The sequence below is a fragment of the Hordeum vulgare genome, chromosome 5H (genome assembly GCF_904849725.1).
Source record: "Hordeum vulgare subsp. vulgare chromosome 5H, MorexV3_pseudomolecules_assembly, whole genome shotgun sequence".
Classification (NCBI taxonomy): Eukaryota; Viridiplantae; Streptophyta; class Magnoliopsida; order Poales; family Poaceae; genus Hordeum; species Hordeum vulgare.
The window spans coordinates 460,339,485-460,364,429 of NC_058522.1; the positions used below are offsets into that span (position 1 = coordinate 460,339,485).

The 24,945-nt window shown below is 49.9% G+C and overlaps 2 protein-coding genes across 2 annotated transcripts; one reads left to right on the plus strand and one right to left on the minus strand.

Moving 5' to 3' along the window:
* LOC123398679 (disease resistance protein RGA5-like) lies at positions 1-4,566 on the minus strand. Its single transcript, XM_045093127.1, has 4 exons — positions 4,323-4,566; positions 3,308-4,232; positions 561-2,457; positions 1-343 (listed from the first exon to the last, which is right to left on the minus strand). The coding sequence occupies exons 2-4, from the start codon at positions 4,138-4,140 to the stop codon at positions 335-337; spliced, it is 2,739 nt and encodes a 912-aa protein (XP_044949062.1). The 5' UTR covers positions 4,141-4,232; positions 4,323-4,566; the 3' UTR covers positions 1-334.
* Positions 4,567-21,460: 16,894 nt separating this feature from the next.
* Positions 21,461-24,444, plus strand: LOC123395627 (probable LRR receptor-like serine/threonine-protein kinase At1g67720). Its single transcript, XM_045090656.1, has 9 exons — positions 21,461-21,697; positions 21,797-22,352; positions 22,477-22,940; positions 23,056-23,191; positions 23,349-23,420; positions 23,517-23,585; positions 23,729-23,800; positions 23,938-24,006; positions 24,118-24,444. Exons 1-9 carry the CDS (start codon positions 21,616-21,618, stop codon positions 24,149-24,151), a joined length of 1,554 nt encoding a protein of 517 aa, XP_044946591.1. The 5' UTR covers positions 21,461-21,615; the 3' UTR covers positions 24,152-24,444.
* The last annotated feature ends 501 nt before the right edge of the window (positions 24,445-24,945 follow it).

A 24,945-nucleotide genomic window follows, 5' to 3' on the forward strand; every position in this document is an offset into this window, starting at 1 on the left:
AAAGAAGAGAAGAACATTGCTATGTGCCATCGCCCCGTGTGGATTATCTCTGCAACAAATTATTCATTGGAAAGCAAAAATAGCTAGTAGAGAAGCCGGACGGTACTTTGGAAAGAGAAATACACACTGCTACATAAATAAAAATGGCAAAAAATAGGAACACTGCTATAAGGTCTCAACTAATGGCCAGGAAAATACTACTCCCTCCGTCCTAAAATGTAAGACGTTTTTTACATTTTGGGACGGAGGGAGTAAGTAGTTACTTCACATGTCTTCATCGCTTCTTCTTTCTGTGTCCTCCGTATATATTGGCAAGCTTGCTACTCCGGCGCCATCATCGCCACTTCAAATGCAACACAAAAGTTAAGTAGATGAAGTAAGAATTCAATATACAAGCAAGCTAAAGAAAGACAAAATGCTGGCACAGATAACTAGTACTCCCTCCGTTCATTATATAAGAGCGTCTTTTGACGCTAGTGTAGAAAACACTCTTATATCGTGGGACGGAGGAAGTACTATTTAAACATGCCTTACTTTGAAGGGTGAATCAGTACATTTACCTTGCTGAACTTGAGTGTCGGCTTGTTGGGATTCATGCCGAGCGCTTCTCCTATTGCAGCCTCCGCAGCCTCCACCTCCCCGGGCTCGGGCTTGGACCACCTCCCAACATACACGTGCTCAAGCGAAGAGACGTTCTCCAGGCCGAAACCCAAATCGCCAAACTGATCCAGCGTATGCCGCACCGAGAACCGTAGCTTAAGGGTTTGGAGCTTCTGTGTGGCTCCCTGGGCAAACCGCAGCTCCATGACACGACTGGCGATCTTGAGGGTCGTTAGACAATGGAATGGATGGCCACTGTCGATCACCAACCTATCTTGTCTCTCTTGTGTGTGCTCGACGACCCATATGTCAAGATAACTCAACGCTGGTATGCTCCCAAGGACTCGAAGGTCCTCCACTCGCAGTGTTCTTAGGCCATGGATTACAAGGAATGAGAGGCAGGACAGAGAGGACATCCATCTTGGCAGTGCACAGTTGATGTTGTTGATCAGATGAATGGTCTGAATGTACCGAGGCCGCGGCGACAAATAGTCACTTCCGGAGTCTATGCCGAGATGGGCACCGATTATCTTTATCGTTTTAAGATTGACCAGATTCGAGAGACACCGGCAGAAAGGTCCCTCGTAGCTCTCGTTCCATTCATCAAAACTGATAAGAAGGTTTCTCAGTTTCGTCAGCTTCCCTACATCATGGAGCATCGATGCAGACGTGATAGTGGGGATAACTGGAAAATCTTGCAGAGATTTTAGACCCCCAAACTGATCTGGCAGCTTGGTCCACCTGTCAATATGCAGGTACACTAGTTGCGTTAGCCGAACAAATTCTGGCGGCAACGCTTCTATTCCAGTCTGACTTATGTCCAGTACCTGCAAGAACTGCAGATTCCCAATCTCTTCTGGGATCTCAGTTATGGATGTATTGCACAACCGTAAATACCTCAAGTGAAGCAGATTGCATATAATCTTGACATGATGGTTATCCACATCCAGACAGTAACTTAAATCCAATGCACGTATGACTGGAAAGCTTGAGAGGGCTGGAAGTAAATTGATATCTTGCCCAAATACAGAAAGTGATCTTACATGAGACAAGCCCATGGTTGCCAGCCTTTTTAAATCATCTTCATTCCTGGTTTGTACAGACAGTCGATGTATCTTACTTGATGTAGACACAGGCTGCAGACCACCTACTGTTGTTAGGAAGTTCTCTTCGCTTGAAAGGGAAGTGATGAGGTCAAGCACCATATCATGCACACGACAAGAACTCACTTTATTATCAGACCCAATATCTACAGGTTGAATCAAGCTTTTGTTAATAAGCTGAGCAAGGTATTCCTCTCCTACTTCATACAAGTTCTTCCCATGTTCTTCCTGAACAAAACCTTCACCAATCCATTGCCATATTAAATCTTCAGCTACAACGGTATAACCCTCTGGATACACACTGATAAACAATAAACATGTCTTTAGATGTGCAGGTAGGTCATAGTAACTGACTGACAATATCCTTCTCATGTCCTGCATATCAGAACTATCTTGTGGCCCGGAACCCATAGATTGGTACACCTTGGACCAATCATTTCCTCTTTTAGTAGCTAACATACTAGCTGTTGTCATGATAGCTAATGGTACTCCACCACATCTCTTTAGAATGTTCTCAGATACTTCAGCTAATTGAATCGGAGGATTTTCAACACCAAATATCCTTTGGTGGAATAACTTTCTTGAGTCGATAGGAGAAAGAGGCTTTAGGTCATAAACACTACCAACTTGTTTGGCAACATCAAAAATACGAGTTGTTGTGATTATTCTACTTCCACATCTGTTCTCAATGAAAGCATGTCTGGTTGTCTTCCATACAGAAATGTTCCATATGTCATCAATCACAATGAAATACCTACAAAAGGATACCAAAGGACCATACATTAGCAATCCATATATGAACTTCTCTTTTGACAAGCGCACACAAGTGAAAGCGTATCAACAGGAAAGGAAATAACTTAGTTCTGATGTAATGTCGGTATATAGTCAACATCTAATTGCTCACATATGAGAACCGAGTTAGAACAAAAGAAATTACGAATATCGGAAATAATGAAGATAGAAACTGAGGACAGACAGCATATGGGCTGCCTTGAATTGGATCCAATTGTTTACGGTTAAACTAAACCTCATTAGTACTCAAGGGGATATAATTATTTAGAAAAGAATATTAGTAAAGGATCATAATTTAAGAATGCTAAGAACACTAAAACCTGTGACATGCTTATTTGGGTGATATACTTATTGACTGAATATCTTTGATGAGAAAAGAAGTCAAGCAAATAATAGAAATATCTACTACTCCCTCCCCATAATATAAGATGTTATTACAACCAATCTATGAGAACATTGGTTGTAATAACATCTTATATTATAGGACGGAGGGAGTAACAACTTATGTAACATGGACTAGCTCTGTAAAACCTTTTAAGCCTAGTTCAACTCCTGTTATTCAAACCATTAAAAACTGCACTGAAGTTTAAAATTGAAGTTCAGATATGAAAGTTTTAACATACAAAGTAGAATTTTAATTTCTTATATCTTTATTTCTACAGGAACTTGAACCAAAGACCTCCTGAAGTTGTTCCACTGCTAGGAACATGGACCGCACCCAAAACTGGATATCAGTTGAGCAAGCATCGATGACATGCTAAACTCATAAAGTTTAACAAGTTAAATGGTAAAGTTGATGCTTAGATTCGTACCTCTTGTTTAGAAGAAAATCCCTTAGCTCGCCGATGAGTTGTGCTTCACCCCACATCGCTTCATTGATGCTACTATACCTGTGCTTGTCAAGTTGATGAAGAATGTTTTTGAAAATCTTCTCCATGTTCGGATTAAGAGACACGGAAACAAAAGCCCCGCAATCGAATTGTGATTTAAGCTTCTGATACACCGCATTAGCAAGAGTTGTCTTGCCTAACCCCCCGAAACCAACAATGGAGACAATCTTGAGCTGCTGCTTCGACGCCTCGTCCACCTCCTCGGTCATCGTCTCGACTAGCTCTCGGATCTTCTCTTCGGTGCCGACGAGCTCCGTCTCCGTTTTGTAGAGAGCCGACAGGCGAAGGCTATCAACGCTTGTGACGACAGGCTGTTCAACAGCCTTGTCAACCTTATACCTATCGCGCCGTGCGCTGACCTCCGTGATGCGGCTCTTGATGTGCCTGACCTCGGTGCCGATCTTGTGGCGCGTCTTGGCCCTCGTCAACAGGTCGATGCCCCTGTGGATGAAACCCATGAAGCTCTGCGCCTTCTCCTCCGCACGGCCGTCGAGATGCACCATGAATCTGTCGACGCTGTCCTCGATTTCGTACGACAGGTCCTTGACGTCCCTGGCCCAAAGCCTGACGAGTTTACTAGGGGGGTGGTCAACCGGGGCCTCTGAAACCTCGACGAGAGCGGCCTCCATCCTCTCCAGCTCGGCAGTGAGGAACAGGATCTCGCCCCTCACCTTCCTGTGCAGGTTGTACTCCTCCTTGAGCATGCTGCCCAGCTTGGGCAGGAGGGTGCTCATGGCCCCCGTCACGATCTCCATCCTCGATTGCTAGCTCGCGCTGGGCTGTGCGCCGGCGGCTCTCCGGGAGCACCTCCCTGCTCGGCTTCAGAGCTCAGAGTTCGGAGGGGAAGCTGCAAAATCCGAGGACGAAAACCCGAAATCAAACCATGGGGATAGGAGTATAGGCGCAACGGGCAACACGGAGATCGAAACCACCGGACCTGTGGCAAGTCAAGCGGAGGCGGCGACTCCTGGGAAGCTCACCGGCCTGCTGGCGAAGCTATCGGCGACGAAGCCACACACTGCAGCACCAGGATGGATGGATGGATGGATGGGTGGGAGGATGCGGGGAATGGCAATAAATGGCGCCACATCACCGGAGGAAGTCGACCCGCAGGCCGCAGTGGAGACGCGCGCGCGAGCAGTGCCGGCCGACGGCGACCGCATGGTGCGATCTGCCAGCCCACGCCACCGGCGCGGGGTCCAGTCCTGGGGCCCACCCAGTGAACCATGTCCCAAAGTCGGACAAATAGTCAAGTTTTTTCTTTCTTCGCTAGGTGGAAACACGAGAAAATAGTCGTGACGGAGAAAGCCCCCAGATCGAGCGCTGCTGAACCGTCTGATCTCTTCGCCCTTTCTTTCCCGACGAGCACCGGATCCCCGCGCGTTGCTGGCTTGCTGCCCGTCTCAACCATTTTCCTCGTCGTTGCGTCGTCATCGTCGGATCCCCGCCAAGCACGGCCATGGCTGACACGGCGCCTCTGCCGGTTGCATATCTTCCTCATGTGGTTGTAACATCGGGTGCGAGAGAAATTTTCAGGGTCATAGTTGAATATGTCTAAGAGTATCTATAGTCGAAGGTCTCAAACCCGTCTTAAACGTCCAAACAGATGACCTAATCATATTCGATCACAAAAAAGCAATCCAGACACGCTCTTCAAATGGACCTCAAGCATCTGGCCTTACCGAAATTCGATATATCCATCCCAAGGCGAGGATATGGGGCGCCCAAGCACGTTTGGACGTGTCCGTCATGCCGGACTAACGAAGGGGTCCTACGCGAAGTCGGCCGAAAACCGGACGGTCCGACGTACAACACCTTCGATGTGGGTGTGAACGCCATGTGACACCACGTCGGCTCGCCGTCCGAGGCCAAATCCAGCTATTTAACCGGTTGGCGTCCCCTAACCCTAGCCAAATCCACCTCCCTCTCCGTACCGCCAGCTCGAGCCCATCCACATCCTATCTTCCACTCCGCTGTTCATCCCACGTTGCCCGGCTTCGCAATCGCCCGACAGAAGAAGACTACACAAGAAATGCTCAAGTCGGAACGCCGCTTCCAGATCGAGGAGCAAAACCGGACGAGGCGTTCCGCCCTCATCACTGTCGGCCTGCCTACGGACTCGTCAGATCCGGAGTAAAAGAAGGAGGAGCAGCAGCAATATCCAGTTCCAATGAAGGACATGAATACGAGGAGGGACCTGGCTCCGGCTACGGGCTTCAACATGGAAGACGCGGAGGTGGAGTTCGCGGTCGCCCAAGCGGACGAGATGATGGAGTAGCATGCCATGCTATAGTCCATCTAGGATGAGGCCTATGTGGAGGCAAACCGGCACTTCATCCTGCAGGAGCGGGCGGCGAACGATGCTCTTTGTGTCGAACTCGACTCGGAGGCAGAGGAAGATGTAGAGAAAGCGGAGGCGGGGTAGCCTGAGCTGCAGCTGCCATCCATGTACCCGGAGCCGGGCACGAAGATAGCGGGCATCTCCAATGAGGATTAGGATAGTATAGAATAGTTGATCTACGTGCATGCTTTTATATGGATTTATGGTTTATCATATGAGGTATCTGAATGCAGATCATCAAATTTAAGACTTAAGATGTCAGTGTCCATGGATGCACGAGACAGTCTCCGATATCAGTTTTGCAAAGCCCTAATTTAGATACTCTAAGAGCATTTACAACCGTATTTGATAAATCCGACCACTCAAACGCATGCACAGTCCTCAAATAATGCATTTTACAACCGGTTGCCTTAAATTAGAAACTTCAAATCTATATTATTACATACAACATAAACCTAATACAAGCGGAGCTCATCTAATTCCGCCATGTCCATGCCCAGCAGCCAGCTTCGCCCCTTGTAGTGTCGGTCCGGTCACCGGTGAAGTAGAGTAGGACATGGAACACTAGCCGGCTCACGAGAGTCGAGCTCCTACCGTCTCCCATGCCTTACTCTTCCTCGTCGGAGCTCGTAACCCTGAAAGGAGAAGATGTCCATCATGATGTGGTTGCGGCGCCCGCCCGGTGCATTGTACGGAACGCGGAGAATGTGACTCCACCTCTCCAACGTCCATCGCCGCAATGGCTCCCGTCGCCTCCCATGTCTGATGCATGGCATAGTGGGCACTCCGCGCCATGATAGCGTCTGAGGACGCCCATGGTGCATCCTCGGCGCGCCAACAGAGGGGTTGCACGTCTGCCACAACGTTCGGACGCCAGATGGACCGCACCGTCTTCGGTGAGGCAGCGACGCCGGATCCAAGCATCGGTTGTGCTGATTCAATAGATTCCCGATGTTGTGAGTCCGAGTGTTGCCGTCGGGCGACCGCCTCCCGGGAACGGCGAAGCGCAAGCCGGACGACCATCTCCTCCTCGGGGTCGCGTGGGATGAGCTCGTGATAGATGGATCTGGAGATGAAGGACTCGGATCCGCTGCCCACCATGCCGAAGAAGTCCGGAGATCGCCAAAAATGAACTTGGGTGGCGTGTGGGAGTGGAGAGAAGGAAAGTAAAGTAGCTAGGGTTTGATCCGATGAGGGGATGAAGACAAATATATATAGGGTCAATGCGGACCATCGCGGACTAGACTGACGTGACGGGCATGCCCGAACGCCCCATATCCACCGCTCGAATGGCCCGTCGAGGCGTTTCAGACAGATATAAGGAGTCCGGCTGTAGATGCTCTACAACCGGAACTTGCAAATTTGGCCCCTCAAACTCCCACGGACATGACCGATCAGTGACCGGGCGTGTCCATTTTAAACCCTACTTTTTTTGTCTGCGCAGCCGCACCTCTCATATTTTTCCTCATATGTCCGATCACTTGTACGTGACTGGTGAAGAAGAAAAAAAGCGAAAAAAATGAATAAAGAAATAGAAAAGATGATCCGGGATGGGATCACATCCTACGTGACGGATTGACCAGGCGTGCGCGGATGCGTCTAAAAGGATTAACATCGTCCTCGTATCCCGAATATTTGAAACAAGTTTAAGAGGTTGGGTTGCTTTACCAATCACATTTTTATCACGTCCATTCCGCCGTTTCTGGCGGCACCGGGGCCGGGATTGCGCAAGTACCAAGGCAGGGCGTTTGCCGTGCGCGAGTACCAATCGAAGCCTCCTCGGTCGCGTTGACACGCATCCGCGCCGAGATGCTGCTGGACTGAGATCCCGTGCCCCGCTCAAGGCAGGGCACGCTGTGCCCTGAGGCCCACGATCCACCATCTGCTCCCCATCCGACGGACTACAGCGAGTCAACGAAAAATAGGACCAACCTGCTCGATCCGAAACGAAGCGACAGTGATCCGGGAACTGTCGTGGAGCTGTGCCGTCGTCGCCGCCGTGGGAAAGGGCGCCATGGGATCTCCGACAGCGGCCACTGGATAAACGGCGCTGACAATCCCCTCCGCCCCACGTCGTCTTCTCATCCCCGCCCCGCTCCGACGAGCTCCGACGATCGCTCCGCCCTCCCGCCCTGCTCCGACAACCGCGTCCGCCCTCCCGCCCCGCTCCGACGAGCTCCGACGACCACGTCCCCTCAAGGCTGGCGTCCCCTTCCTCTGTTCCACGCGCGACGACGCGAGGCGAGCTGCTGGTCCCGTCGCCAAGGGGAAGGGAGACGAGCTCCTCCGGCTGCTCCTCCAGGACATGTCTGTACAACACACTAACAGCAAATTCAGTTAGCAGTTAGCACCGGACAACTCCAGGATACAAAATTCAGTAAAATGAAAATAGAGACAGCATCAATAAAGTGTTTAATCTGCAGAATTTAGTACCGAAAATGAACTGAAGAAGAGTTGAACTGGGGCATTCGTTATACAATCAATTAGAAAATAAAATCAAAATGAATTGAACAATGTACAAACTTTGAGCATTAGTAACTCAAATTTGGCAACAACAATCTGTTCTTACATAATCCTTGAAGTACATAAATTAGGCCAATCTACTTGCACACTTAGGCCACGAAAGACTATAGTCAGCCCCCAAAATCCAAAATACTATAGTCATCTTTGTCCAAAATACTAGTCAAAATGTCCAAAATACCATCTAACAAGCTTATACATGTTAGAACAGATCTTCATCATAAAAACCACCAGGGGGAGCCATCAACAGTTGTGTGTAACTGATATTTGCTTGAGGTTGTACACCATCATCCTTCTCCACTCTTACTTGAGGCTGTGCACCATCATTTTTCTTTTGTTGCTATCATGAAAATTCCATTATTTAGTCTAGGAATGAGTGGTAACAATATATCATGTATAGATGGGAACATACCTTTGCTGCTTTTTTTGGGATGAGGCACCTTTAGTTAGTTTGCGCTTCCCCCTGAGTAACTTATCAAGCCAACCTTTCTTTCTCCTCAAGTTTTTTGATTGAACCTCCTTTTTCTTGAGCTTTGCGGCACTAAGAAACTCACTAGTTAGTTGCACATTTGGGTCAATATTTTCTTGGTCATCACATGGCTTGTTCGTAGCATCCATAGTTGCATTGAGTTTCTCCTCTAGTTGTGGACCAACGCTATCACGCCCAAGATGCGACCCTATCCTCAATTTGGCACGAAGGCCTCGTCAGGGATAGAAGCGCATCTTGTCGTGTCGCAAGAATGGATATCGTTACAAGTACATGTACTGAAAAGAAGAGATATATATACAGAGTTGGCTTACACTCGCCACAAGCTACATTAGAGTCACATCAGTACATTACATAAACATCAAGAGTAAGAGCAGGGTCCGACTACAGACGAAAACAAACGAGAAAAATAAGAACGACGTCCATCCTTGCTATCCCAGGCTGCCGGCCTGGAACCCATCCTAGATCGATGATGATGAAGAAGAAGAAGAAGCAACTTCAAATGAACAATCAACGCGCTCGCGTCAAGTAACCTTTACCTGTACCTGCAACTGGTGTTGTAGTAATCTGTGAGCCACAGGGGACTCAACAATCTCATTTCCAACGGTATCAAGACTAGCAAAGCTTAATGGGTGAGGCATGGTTAAGTGGTGAGGTTGCATCAGCGGCTAAGCATTTATTTGGTGGCTAACTTACGAGTACAAGAAATAAGAGGGGGGAAGATCTACGCATAACGGACGTGACTACTGATGATCAAATGAATGATCCTGAACACCTACCTACGTCAGGCATAACCCCACCGTGTCCTCGATCGGAGAAAGAACTCACGAAAGAGATAGTCACGGTTACGCACACAGTGGGCATATTTTAATTAAGTTAACTTCAAGTTATCTAGAACCAGTGTTAAACAAAGCTTCCACGTTGCCACATAACCGGGGCACGGCTTTCCGAAAGATTTAACCCTACAGGGGTGCTCCAACTAGTCCATCACAAATTACCACAAGCCGCATAGAAATCCTCAATCACGAAGCTCGCGATCTCGTCGGATTCCCTAGTGGAAAACCTCAACTCTGAGATTACCCAAAGCATCACCGGAATCCCGATGCACAAGATATCTCATCAAAGGTAAAACTAATCCAGCAAGGCCGCCCGACGTGTCGACGATCCCGATAGGAGTCGCGTACCTCATTCTCAGGACACGACGGATGACGGGGATATAGCCCTAGGGTAGGGTCATAGGTGTGACCAATACGTCCTACCCAAGGGCACCTCATTATTAGTTTAAGGACTACAAGGGAAATTCCTACTAGATCGTGACAACATCTAATCCACTCGGTACGGATCCACTCAGACAAGTACATTCCATCCACTCGGATGACAGTCAACTACTCGGCCGTATGACTCACTCGGTCATGCAAATACCAACAGTCGGCAAGACATCTGTAGTAGGCTGACGTTATGGCATCAATGCCTCATCTTGTAACATAAGAGGTGAGGGGGTGGCGCACTCTATATAAGCCACCCCCCTCCACATAGCTAGAGACATCTTCTTCTTCTTCTTCTCCCCCAGCGGGCTCATTCCTTGCCTGGAGCTCTGGCTCTCTCTATACCATGTAACTCATGTCCATGACAGACAAAACAAAGCCTCTCCGGAGCACGAGACGTAAGGTTGTTATCTCCACTATGAGAGGCCTGAACTCGCTAAAACCACCGTGTCACCCATGTGCATCTTGATAGATCATGCTCCGTTATCCTACCCTCTTTCTATTGTCGGAATCGTTACCACGACATTTGGCGCCCACCGTGGGGCATGGCGTCTATCGAGCCATGATGCAAATGGTTTTATTTTTTCAATCTTCGTCCGCTGATTAACAATCATCGATGGAGAATTTGATCCAGGATGTTCCGGACATCACTCCATCTACGGGAGCACAAAATATTCATCATACAGAAGAATCAGGGAGTTGTTCATCTCATCTCGTTCTCTTTACAATCAAACAATGATCTAACGATGGTTTGTTTCCTTCTGTATATACATGAGCTCATACAAACCCGGAGTAGAGTGGAGTGACAAACCTACAGGATGCCGACGATGGAACCTTGGCCCCCATCTTGGTGGCGGCTTCCGCAGAAGCTCGGCGACCCACCGCTCCTGCTACATCCCGGAGGCGCGGCGACTACCGCTGAAGCTCGGCCGCCCGGCTCTCCTGCTGCAGCGAGGAGGCTCCGGCTGAAGCTCGGCAGGGCGCGGGCTCCCGATAGTACGAGCAGACGCCGGCGGGATCCCAACTGAATCTCAAGGGAAGGTGGTGACCGGCGATGAAGCTCCTCTCATCACCGCCGCCGCCGTTGTTCCCCTCCACTGCCACCGTTTAGGTGGCTTGGTTCCGGATGATGAAACTCCGCCGCCCGCTCGTCGTGATCTCCGGCCTCATCTGTGACGGCGTCGCTAAGCGACCTCACATGCACAGCCGCGAACGCTCGGTCTTGTTCCTCGGCCAGCGAGCACGACGACCGGCGGTCGACCCGGTTCCTCGGGTGATAAGGCACGGCTACGACGCACAGCTCCGGCTCCCCGAGCAGTGAAACGCGACCATCAGTGGTCGCGTCGGCCTCGGCCTTAGCTGCGTCGGCCCTCAACTCCCACGCTTGGACTGCGCACGTGGCGAATCCTTCCTCCGGCATCAACGTCTCAGCAGCAAACTCCGCGAGGGAGGCGCAGGGAAAGCGCCCACCCGCATGTGGTGGCTCCTCCCTCGGGCTCGATCGTGGGCTGGGAGAGCTCTCGTCGCTGCAAACGTGTTTCAGGATCGAGAGAATCACGCATGTCGAGCTCACCAACCGCCCGTCCCTCTCGCTCGTGCATCCTCTATCATGCAACATGGGCGGGTCACCTCCCCGTTGATTAAGGGCACATCCAGGTGGCAGGAGAAGAAACAGAAGGGAGTAAATAATTCTACGAGGAGTTATTCGGCTGCCTTATTAAGCGCCTCATCAGGTGAGTCACCAGGTAATCCTACATGCATGCATAACGTTACGAGGAGTTATTTGGCTGCCTCATTAAGCGCCTCACCAAGTGGGCCAAAATAGCATCCGTGCATAACTTTACGAGGCGTTATTTGACTGCCTCATTAAGTGCCTCATCAAATGAGCCAAATAAAACGCCAGGTAATCATGCATGCATGCATGCGTAACGTCTTTAATCGTTACAAATTAGCATATGTACAGGACACTTAATCCATCCAAAAATATTCACAGCTACATTTGCTACTAATGGCCACTCGTCCGTCATTGTCTCCGAACAATAGTTTATTGAGACGGAATGTTCATTCGAGCTACTAACACGATGACACGCAGAAATTATTTCAGATGAATTTTGCATACAGATGACCAACATGCAGTGACTCGGCCGCCATGCATGCTGTCACTCAGTCGGACGCGTCGTCAGCGCTCGGCCGCCCTGCGCGCCGTCCCTCAGTCGGACCCGTCGTCAGCACTCGGTAGCTTCGCGCATCGCGAGTCAGCAAGACACGCCATCCTCACTCGGTTGGAGACTCCTTCGTCACTCGGCAGCTCCGCGTGCCGCCACTCGATTGGACGCTCCTTCGTCACTCAGCAGCTTCGCGCGTCGTCACTCGGCTGGAGGCTCCTTCATCACCTGGTTGCTCTACGCGTCGTCACTTGGCCGCCCCGCGTGTCGCCACTCAGATAGACGCGTCTTCATCGCTTGACCGCCCAACACGTCGCCACTCAGCCGGACGTGTCCACTTCGCTCGACCGCCCCGCACGTCATCAGGCAGCTAAGTCATTTTTTTCACAGACTGCATTCTATTAAATAATCGTTTCTACATTACCGAGTGTCGAGGAAGTCGCACATGACGTTCACTCGAAGGCCACGCCACTGAGTGTACCTCTGCACTCGGTTGTTTATTTTTATGTGGGAACACTTCACTTTCGCTTCGTTTGGGTCCAGTACTCAAACGAGTTCAGCCGGATCCTTCACTCTTTTAGACTCTTGCGGGTTCCGAACCAACAATCACGTGGCACACCCAGCGGGTGTCTATGGGTGCAATTTACACGAACTATTTCAGAAAAGATCATATTACTTTGATAATTTTTTATGCTTGCTTGTGCTATTTTTCATACACAGGTTACTCAACGCATCCGTGCGCCATCCTCGTCGCTGCTCAGGCTCAGTCGCCGCAACGATCATTCATGCGTTTTCACGTGTTCGGAAGCCCCCGCAATGACGTGGTGGACACGGCCGCCCCGCGTGCCGTCAGTGGGTCGGACGCCTCCTCGACATACATCACTTGGCTGCCCCACGCGTTGCCACTCAGCCAGAATCGTCTACCTCACTCGGATGCCATGCGCATCGCCACTCCGTGTGGCACGTCTTCATCATTCAGCTGCCCCGCGCGCCACCGCTCAGCTTAGCTACGACTCCATGTCGCCTAAGTTAAAACCACTTCGAGTACGGACACGCTCCACACTCGGGGACTTAGCTGCGACTCCGTATCGCCTAAGTTAAAAAGAAACTCCGAGTGCGGACATGCTCCACACTCGGGGACTTAGCTGCGACTCCGTATCGCCTAAGTTAAAAACAACTCCGAGTGCGGACATGCTCCACACTCGGGGACTTAGCCGCGACTCCGTATCGCCTAAGTTAAAAAATACTCCGAGTGCGGACATGCTCCACACTCGGGGACTTAGCTGCGACTCCATACCGCCTAAGTTAAAAACAACTCCGAGTGCAGACATGCTCCACACTCAGAGACTTAGCTGCGACTCCGTATCGCCTAAATTAAAAACAACTCCGAGTGCGGACACGCTCCACACTTGGGGACTTAGCTGCGACTCCGCATCGCCTAAGTTAAAAAGCAACTCCGAGTGCGGACACGCTCCACACTTGGGGACTTAGCTGCGACTCCGTATCGCCTAAGTTAAAAGCAACTCCGAGTGCGGACATGCTCCACACTCGGGGACTTAGCTACGACTCTGTATCGCCTAAGTTAGAAACAACTCCGAGTGCGTACATGCTCCACACTCGGAGGCTTAGCTGCGACTCCGTATCACCTAAGTTAAAAACAACTCCGAGTGCGGACATGCTCCACACTCGGAGACTTAGCTGCGACTCCGTATCGCCTAAATTAAAAACAACTCCGAGTGCGGACACGCTCCACACTTGGGGACTTAGCTGCGGCTCCGTATCGCCTAAGTTAAAAACAACTCCGAGTGCGGACATGCTCCACACTCGGGGGCTTAGCTGCGACTCTGTATCGCCTAAGTTAAAAACAATTCCGAGTTTGGACATGCTCCACACGCGGAGGCTTAGCTGCGACTCTGTATCGCCTAAGTTAAAACTACTCCGAGTACAGACACGCTCCACACTCGGGAACTTAGCTGCGACCCCGTATCGCCTAAGTTAAAAAATACACTCGGAGACTTGACTTTGATCCAGAAATCATATAATGCAGATTCAACAAACATTCAACATGACAAGCAGTGGAAGTCTTAAACCCTCTGCTAGACTCATCTAGTCCGACAGAGGCTCGGGGACTACACCCAGTGGGTGCACTGAGCGTGCCCCCACAGGAAGAGAAATACAAAAAAGAAACATTCTGCTTGGTCAGGTCCACCAACAACATCCAAGTTCAACAGATTCAACAGATTCCAACCGACTACCAGCAGTCAGTCAGAGTCTCAAGATCCTCTTGGTCACTCGGATCTACTTCAATTCTTAAGTTCACTCGGACGTACTACTCAGCGGAATCGATCAGGGCGAATGATGAAGACTTCAATCAACACATAATTTTACAAGGCCCTGAAGCACGTTCAAGTTCGGTCTGCTGCTACAAGATTTACATCGACACCTTCACCACTCGGACCCTGATCCATTCGGGGGCTAATGACGGGGATATAGCCCTAGGGTAGGGTCATAGGTCCGACCAATACGTCCTACCCAAGGGCACCTCATTATTAGTTTAAGGACTACAAGGGAAATTCCTACTAGATCATGACAACATCTAATCCACTCGGTACGGATCCACTCAGACAAGTACATTCCATCCACTCGGATGACAGTCAACCACTCGGCCATATGACTCACTCGGTCATGCAAATACCAACAGTTACCACAACAACGGATGAGCTAGACGTCGGGATCGCTAAACCTCCGGGTGACCAGAGGGGCGCCGGACATCGCTCAGGTGGGACCAACACTCATGAGGAGCACTGGCCCGGGGGTTGATTAAATTACTCCGCGGGTGCCGGCGGGTCCCTATGCATTATTATTAGGTTATTAGGCAAATGTAGTACCAAAGTTGGGCCTTGCCAGACCAGCTTTAATCTAAAACGAATTATCAAGGGGGTCCCCATAACAACCCCGATCGTGTTAGGAGCGCTCAATTATGGAACATAACACTGGTAGCCGAAAACTAAGGGGGCAAAGGTGGAACAAAACACCAGGCTAGAAAGGCCGAGCCTTCCACCTTTTACCAAGTATATAGGTGCATTAAATTAAATAGCATTTAATATGATGATATAACAAGGAACCCATGTTATCACATGGAAGCAACTGCACCTGCAACTAGCAACGCTAACAACAGGGTTAAGCGAGCAGTAACATAGCCAATCAGTGGTTTGCTAGGTTGAACAGGTTGAAGGTTTCATGGCATTGTTGAGAGGCTGATATTTAACAGGTGGTAGGCAACGAGACATAATCGACAGAAACGGTAAACTAGCATGGCAATGATAGTAATGGTATCTGAGGAAATGATCATTTGCCTGAGATCCCGCTTGGAAGAAGAATGCCTCCGTGAAGCAGACGAACCGACGTAGTCGAACGGGTCCTCACATCCGACACGCTTGCGGAACTCTATCGAGACGAAGCAAACCGGAAACACGAATTAACACACGAATTCACCACATGATGCACAACACATATGATGCATGAGCAGTTGAATACATGCAAGTCACGGCATGACAATCCACACAATCAAACACTACACATTAAGTGAAGTTCAATATGCAACGAGTTGCATATTGACGAAACTCCACGTTAATTATTTAGTTCTATACCGATTAGATACTCGGCCATATTAAATGTGGTTAAACATGGCAAGAGGTGAAGCGTAATTAAACTACCTATCTAGGCATTTTAAATGAGGCCGGAAATGACATATAGCACCTCCGAGACGACCTCACATGTTAATTTACAATTCTGTCCAGATCTGAACTAATGCATTTAATTGGTTGTTAAACAGCAAAACAAGTAGGTTCACGTGATTCTACGCGTCATTTCAAGCAACCTACACATAAAGAACATCTCCAACGGAGCTACGGATCAAAAGATACAAGCACCGCAAGATATGATGGCAAGAATGCAAAATGTGTGCAACGACGGCTACGAGCACTTCAAAACATCCAACCAGCAAGGGAAAAAGAAACTACACGAGATTCTATGCAAGTTTCATGTAAGACACGATAAAATCGGAGCTATGGTTCAACAACTACGAGCAAAATAAGAAATGACTACAATCTGCCAAAATCAGCCACATAGCATATTCTACGCCCCACAACTACGAGCTACACAACTCCGATAAAGTCAAGCAAGGCATGGCACGAAAGAGGGCAAGAAGCACTACTACAAACAACTAACAACAACTAGCATGGCAGCAAGGATCACTAGGAAAAGAAGACACAAAATGACATCTCACACACCATTTCAGACTTAGTGAAAATTACACCTCATTAAAGTGCAGTTTTCGATCTGAAGCAATATTGACAGCAGCAAAATCCTAAGCTACAGGTCTTCAAATGGCATGAAAATTTACAGCATGCTAGAGAAACACAAGGGGTACACATAACTCCATTGGACCAACCTCAAACGAGCTACAGATCACAAGATGCAAGCAAGACAAGACATCAACAAAATATAACAGAATTCCAGACTTAGAAATATTTCAGCTCCTCCAAAACAGCACTATTTCTAGCAACTTGAGAGCAAGCAAACCACACCTAAACATGCATTTCTATTGCAAACAAAAATACCAGGGGCTAAACAAAACATCTAAGAAGAACTCCCTAGTTGACAACTAATTCAAACGAGGCACGGAATAAATCCTACGAATTAAACAAAAGGGCATTTTAGCAAAATATCTCGCGAACTAACTTCCTCTAATGCTAAAACTAATTGCACAGAAAAATCCATGGGATTTTTCTACCCCAGAAACATATAAAATATATGGGGTTTGCGACACAAAATAATGCCGCACTTAAATGCGAGAAATATAACCTATACGCGGGAAAATAAATTACCGGCAAATCCCTACACGTAAAAAAACAATTGACCGCTCTAAAATACATGGATAAATAGTCCCTACAACATAGGCATTTTATCTAAGGCACTCGAGCAATCCGGTCCGCAAGAAAAATAAATACGGGACGGAACAAAATAGGACAGCACTTTAAACTAGGCGTTCGGCACGTAAAACTACGTCAAATAATTATGCAAGTTGTGAAATCATGTTCTACTCGCAAAACTACCCCAAAACCATATAAGATATGCCTCGGTCCGACTTACGGATTAAAAGATACGCGCGTTTGAATATCTATAACTCCCTGAAATTATCTAATTCGAAAACCTAAAATAAAAACCTATTAGGCCGAATCTACAGCAGATGCATGTGCGCACAGACTAACAAAGTAGTGCATGGGCGTGGAATAGCGGCTTGGGGGGGTGCTCTACCTGGGCCGGAAGGATCTGGAGCGGAGGCCGAGCTGGGTCGGAGGGGCGAAGCTGGGCCTGAACTGGGGCTGGCCAGCTCGCGAAGCGCCAGCTGGGCCGCTGTGAGGCGGTGCGCGCACAGGAACTGGGCCGCTGCGGGGCCCAGCCGGGGGTTGGTGGCGGCCTGCGCAGTCAACGGGGGAAGCCCGATCGAACTCGCGACGGGACGCAGGTCTGGGCGCTGTCGCTGCGTCGTTCTTCCTCCCGCGAACAGAGGCCATGGCGGCGCACGGGCTTCGGCGTCGCGGCTCCAGGCAGGTTCTCCGGCGAGGCGAGGAAGGCGGGGGAGGCCGGATCCATGACGGGGAGCTCCGGATCCGTCCATCCCCGGAGGTTTGAGGCGGCGCTGGCAGGGTGCTGGAGGCGGCTCGGGGAGCTTCGCGACGGCGACTGCTGGCGGTGCTGCAGGTCTCCGGCGGCTGCTGGTGCCTTGGTGCGCGGCTGCTGCCGGCAGCGAGGAGGCGGTGGCGAAGGGGCGAGGTTCCGGCGGCGGCGCAACGCGGCGGCGGGACGAGGCCACGGGATCCGGACGGCCTGCTGCCTCCGGGCGAGCTCGGGAGGAGCGGCGACGCGACCCGGGCCGGGCGGGCCCCGGATGGGCTTCGCGGGCCCGGCGGCTGGAGGGGAGAGAGAGAGGTGGGAGGCTAGGGTTAGGTTTTGCATGGATTTCGAGGTGGAGGAGGGTAGGCTGTCCCAAAATAATAGGAGGGTCTATTTATAGACAAATGGGGGGGCTAGGTTACCCGGAATTGCGTTCCGAATCCAACCGCGGGGTCGGATTCGGACGATTCCGCACGCGGGAATGGGTACGCGGCCGTGTAGGGTGGTTTACCGGAGACGAGGGGGAAACAGGCGGCGCGGCAACAATTTTTGAAACACCGATGACCGTCCGACGGTAGACCGAATACGGCACCGCTACGGTCGACCGTTCGGGTACCAGACGGTCTCCGATTGCGACGAAACTTGACAGCGGCCTACCTATATTAAAATAACACCGCACGTCAAATCTCAACCCGATCGGAGAAAGTTTAACGCACACTTTTAAAACAGGCTTTAAACGTTGTCGTGGGCGCGTGCGAGTGTGGTCGGGTTCAGAACGGACAACGACGAGAACAGACAACTAATAACGGATGCAAGTTTTGAAAACTGGCGGCAACGAGATGCTGGTGCAATGCAGATGATGCGCATGATGCGATGATGATGCGACAAATAAAAACAAACACAGGACGGAAACGGAATAGAAGGGGAAACTTCTGGAACGTCGGCAGCGGGCTGTCACAAACGCAATCAAGTGCATCTTCTAATATCAAACGCACTCAAGAGAGTTTGCTACTTTAGCTGCCATAGTGTGAAACTTGTGAGACACACCCCTGTACCAAAGTTGAGCTTCAAACTTTGGATTCTCTACCACATTCCTTCCTTGTCTATCTTGTATGCTTCCATTGCGTGCTTCTCTAGTCCATCTCTTTAAGACATAATGTGTTGGTAATGTCTTTATATTCATCAAGTCAAGAACTTTGAGACCATGTCCACACAATATTCATGTCCTACTGAACATTCCACAACTACATGAAGCTGTTTTGGTCAATGAATTGTTGAAGCTCTCACTAAGTTGTGTACTTCTCACTCCCAAACTGAACACATCTCTCATATAACATTCAGCCCATTTTTCTTTCAACTTGTAGATACTATCTAACCAAGTTTGCTTGTGCACTTTACTTCTCATATTGTTAAATGCCTCTTCAAACTCTACTTTGTCCTCATAGCCATACATGCATTCACCAAAATCTGTGAGAATATGAGACTCTTCCTCTTCATCTTCACCGCTGCCTTCACCCTCCTCTTCATCTTTTTCTTCACCCTTCAATGGACATAAATGCTTAACAACATTTTGCATTATATGAAAGGTGCACAACCCATGATATGATTCCGTGAAGACTTTCTCTATAGCTTTCCCCATTGCCGCATCTTGATCCGTATAAATAGTTCTAGGTTGCCTCCCATTATGTGTAGCTAGAAAAGTCTCAAAAAGCCATGTAAATGAGTCACATGTTTCATCAAATAGCAAGGCTGCACCAAAAATGGTGGTTTCTCTAAACTGATTGAGTCCAAGAAAAACACCAATGGCCTATATTCTTTATTTGTGCCAAATGTTGTATCAAATGTGACAACATCACCAAACTGTGCATAATCAAGAACCATTTTAGCATCAGCCCAGAATATGTTGGTTATATCTTCCTCACAATCCAACTGCAAAGAATATTGGAAAGATGGGTTCTCAATCATTTTGTCATGAAAATACTTCAACATACTACCGGCTTGACCGAAAGCCAACTCTCTTTGCCGCTTGATTCGCAAATAATTCTTTTGATCATGACAAGTGTAGCCGAGATTAAATGGTCCACCAACTCGACGACAAGCAAGCTCATGTGCAGCTTTGGGCATGATTCCAGAATCCTCGTCAGCTTCTATTTCAAAAGCTTGTAGTTCCGAAATCTTCCTTTGTGATGCCATAAAGTGACATGTTTGTGGCAATTGAAGGTAATGATTGTGTTCCAACACAAGATCTGTGACTTTGTAATTCATTGCTACTCGATCGAGTGATATAATCATGCGAGTTTTGCAATTTGTTCTTGTTTCAGCTCTAACACGCTTTGGCTCATGATCGATTGTTATCCCTTTCTTTCTTATACCCTCATTGGAACAAACAAATTTGCATGAAGTCACTTGACCATCCATCTTGCTTACATGTTTGTTTCTCTTCCTCACATCAAACCCAACACGGCCTCCATATGCAACCCAAAATAGCCAAGCTTCATCCGGTTTTCTAAACCTCATGCCAATTTAAGGCATCCCCTTGTCAATTTCCCCCATTGCAGAACACTTGCAAATGCACAACACTCACAATTGCATAGCACACTAATCAACAGGAATTCTGTAAAATAAGACATTAAACACATCAATCAAACCTCAGATTAATGCATGACAATGGAGACAATATAGGGTAAAGAAACACACAATCAGAAATTTTTCCAACACTATTTTCAATATTGAAGTAACAATCCAATGACATGGCTAATTTTCATTACTAAACTAACAAGTAAGCACAATTTTCAGTTTTGAAATATACATATACAGAGGACGGACAGAGATGACCTGCTCTGTACTGGAGTGGTCGCAGGGGCGGGAGCTCGTCGGAGCGGGTCGGAGCGGGGCGGAGCGGGAGGGCGGACGCGGTCGTCGGAGCGGGGCGGGAGGGCGGACGCGGTCGTCGGAGCGGGGCGGGGATGAGAAGCCGTGGGGCGGAGGGGATTGCCGGCGCCGGAGATCCCATGGCGCCCTTCCCCACGGCGGCGACGACGGCACAGCTCCACGGCAGTTTCCGGATCGTTGTCGCTTCGTCTCGGATCGAGCAGGCTGGTCCTATTTTTCGTTGACTCGTTATAGTCCGTCGGATGGGGAGTAGATGGTGGATCGTGGGCCTCAGGGCACAGCTGCTGTGCCCTGCCTTGAGCGGGGCACGGGATCTCAGTCCGATGCTGCTGCCTGCCTGTCCAAAGTCTTATCCGCGTATTCGGCTGCTGCGCGCACGGCAAACGCCCTGCCTTGGTCACTCGAGGTTCGTTGCGCAGTTGATGCGAGCACGTCGCCCCTGCCTGTGTGTCCCGGCCTCCTGGGACAGAACCAAAACGCCGATCGGAGGAGCACCCGATACACATGGACTTGGCTCCATCGACACAAGCAAGGAACAAAACACCCACCAACACGAGAAGCAACGAATAAACCCCGGCCTCACGGCAAATGGCGATTCCACGACGCCCAAACCCGGCGTCACGTCGGCATCAAACACCAGGGAGACGCCAACTGGGCGCACATCGTGCACACTACTGCGTCGCACGCCACTGCAGCTGTGGCACTCACTCGGAACGGGTCCCAACCTGCGGGCCACCAACCACCCCAGGATACAGCATTTTTTACACAGACAACTTCTGAAGACACTGCCGCCCAGCCGAGGCAAAACAACGCAGGGGTCGCAAGCCGGCAGCAACCCACAGCTGTTGTCTAGTCGTCCCGCGCTCATTGCAGTTCCCCCGATGATGGTCGTCCCGCGCCCCCTCCTCGCCGTCCTCCTCATCGGCCTCGGCCTCCATGTCCACGGCGCCGACGCTCTCTCAGGTGGAGTAATCGGGTCCTTATCTCAGGTTCTTGCTCGAGCCTGATCGGCATCCCATCATGGACCTCACCGGCATTCCTTCGTTCGCTCGCTCACGGCAGGGTACCAGATAAACTGCGGCGCGGGGGGCGAGCGCGCGGCCGGCAACGTGACATGGGTCACGGACGGGCCGTACGTCCGCGCCGGCAACGCCACCGGCGTCCCGTCCCCGCCGGGCGGCGGGATGCCACCGATGCTCTCCTCGCTCCGCTACTTCCCGGACGCGTCCGCCAGGAAGCACTGCTACGTGCTCCCCGCGGACAGGAAGGCCAAGTACCTGGTCCGCACCACGTACTACTACGGCGGGTTCGACGGCGGCGAGGTGCCGCCCGTGTTCGACCAGATCATCGAGGGCACGCGGTGGAGCGAGGTGGACACGGCGGCCGACTACGCCCGGGGCCGCGCCACCTACTTCGAGGCCGTCGTGCGCGCCACCGGCCGCCAGGTCAGCGTCTGCCTGGCCAGGAACGTGGGCACCAGGCCCACGTCCAGCCCCTTCATCTCCGCGCTCGAGGTCGTGCCGCTCGACGACTCGGTGTACAACTCCACCGACTTCTCCTCCTACGCCCTCAGCACCATCGCTCGCCACAGCTTCGGCCACGACGCCTCCGTCGTCAGGTAACCGTCACAAAGGTGATCACGATCACCATGGCCGCCATGTTCCTGTTCTCTGCTGTGATCCGCTACAGGTGTTCGATTCGACCATGAATTCATGATCACCCGAAATGCGCATTTTTTCCAGCCATACAGGGGATCAGTTCAACCGGTACTGGGAGCCGTACAGCGATGGCGGCCCGGTGGTGGAGAGCCAGGGGAGCGTGGCGACGGCGGCGTTCTGGAACAAGCCACCGGAGGACGTGTTCCGGCGAGGAGTGACGGCCAGCCGCGGGGATGCCCTCGAGCTCCACTGGCCGCCGGCGCCGCTGCCCGAGGCGAGCTACTACCTGGCGCTCTACTTCCAGGACAACCGGACGCCTAGCCCCCTGAGCTGGAGAGTCTTCGACGTCGCCATCAACGGCCAGGCCTTCTTCGCCGGGCTAAATGTCTCGACGGCGGGATCAATGCTGTACGGAGCCGCGTGGCCGCTCTCCGGGCAGACGAGGATCACGCTGACGCCCGCCCCCGGGTCGCCGGTCGGGCCGGTGATCAACGCGGCGGAGGTCATGATGGTTGTTCCGCTCGGGGGGAGGACCCATCCTAGAGATGGTAACAAGATCCGATCAGTGCAGAGGCAGCTTCCACGCGCCATGGATGGCTGATTCAGCCTTTCCTCGTGGCAACTCTGTAAATTATTCATGCATTTTTATCATTTTTGCTGCAGTGATCGGCATGGAGGGGCTCGCGAGAGGCTTCGCCAGCCCGCCATCGGACTGGAGCGGCGACCCTTGCTTGCCCGTGGGGAACTCATGGACCGGTGTTTCCTGCAGCCAAGGTCTACTTGCTCGAGTAACTGCACTGTAAGTTACTGGCTAGAATCACACTGTAAAATATATTCTCCTTTGTGCAACAAACAAGATCTGTATGTTTTTGCTGGAAAAAAGAAGATCAGTGTCTTTATTCCTTTCTCAATTTCTCAAACAATGGACGATGACCTTTGTGCATTTGCTGCTGCAGCAACCTCACCAATTTCAGTGTTGGAGGGTCGATATCTGACAACATTGCTAATCTGACTGCAATATCGAGCGTGTAAGCTTCTTTGGCACAAACTGATGTCAGATCTTCTCTGCGTGCTAAACTAAACGAAAAGTTAGGTTTCTGATTGGAGAAAGGCTTTTGTTGCAGCTGGCTTGCGGGGAACAATCTGACAGGGCCTATTCCAGTTATGAGCGCCCTGCATCATTTGTCATCTCTGTAAGTAGAAACATATATACACATGATTACTTGCACAAAATGATTTTCTGGAGGTTCATAATTACTACTACTGGTCGACAAAATGAAGATGCTGGCCGTTCCATTTCACTATAATTAATCCGGGTTGCATTTCTGACCTGAAGGCACCTGGAGGATAACCAGTTGTCAGGGCCGATTCCTCCGTCGCTGGGAGACCTTCCAAGGCTTCAGGAACTGTAAGTGGCTTCAACATGCAGTCCATACATTGCCAAGCTGTTGCTGCATTATCCAGTCATGATGTTGCTCAACTGACATACATGTTGCAATTGATGCTCTGTTGCAATTTCTGACAGCTTGGGTTCTTGTTCAACAGGTTTGTGCAGAATAACAATTTACAGGGCAGCATTCCAATCGGCCTCAATAGAACGAGCATTACATTCAAGTGAGCAATCAGAAAATTGTACTGCAGTATTATTATTTTGTGGGGCATTCTATTTTTGAGCTTGTGATACAATATAGTCTCACAATGAATGACGAATTCATACTTTGACAGGTATACACCTGGGAATAACCTTAACCAACAATAATGTCATGAGGAAACGAACAGCATATGTTCATGGGATAGTGAGAAGCCATCGACAAACAAGATTGTGAGAACGAGGACTGGGCATGCATATATAACTGGCAGACAATATTTCCCTTTTGGTATTGCCAATGTTTTTGTTCTTCCTTTTTATTCTCTTTTTGGGAGACAAAGGTGTTACTATTGTATATGCAAATGTACACTATGAACTGCATCGACGCTTGATTCCATTTATTTATGTGTATATGTATATATGTAAAATTTGTTAGAGAGGCAATCTGGAAGATAATTAGGGTATTCTTTTTGTCATGGTTGCGTGCATTGATCGATTTGGAAGCTAGAGGCAACCTCTCTATTTGAAGAAAGTTTTATGGCCTTGTTGTTTTCGCGATTGCAAGGAAGGCACATCCAGGCATACATGACACAAGCCACATATTGGTTCTCTCTACTCTGATGCAACTGGAATCGAAACGATCTGACCCCGTGTGTTGAGTAAATAGGCAATTTTCCGAGTAGATTAATCCATGAAATAATTACTAACATGGCATTGATTAGGTTCATGACATACTGATCACGAAGTATAGTAGCAAGTACTACGCATATAGCAGAAACATCTACGCATATAAGCAGTACTACTAGTGCAGACAGAAACAGGAGAGAGATAAACATATCATACCCTCCGATCGGCCAATTGGCCGTAGCAGCAGCGATGGCGGCGGCAGCATCCTCTGCCGCCTTCTTTTCGGCTTCGGCCTTCTCGCGGACGAGACGGTCAGCTTCGCTTGGTGAAGACATGGC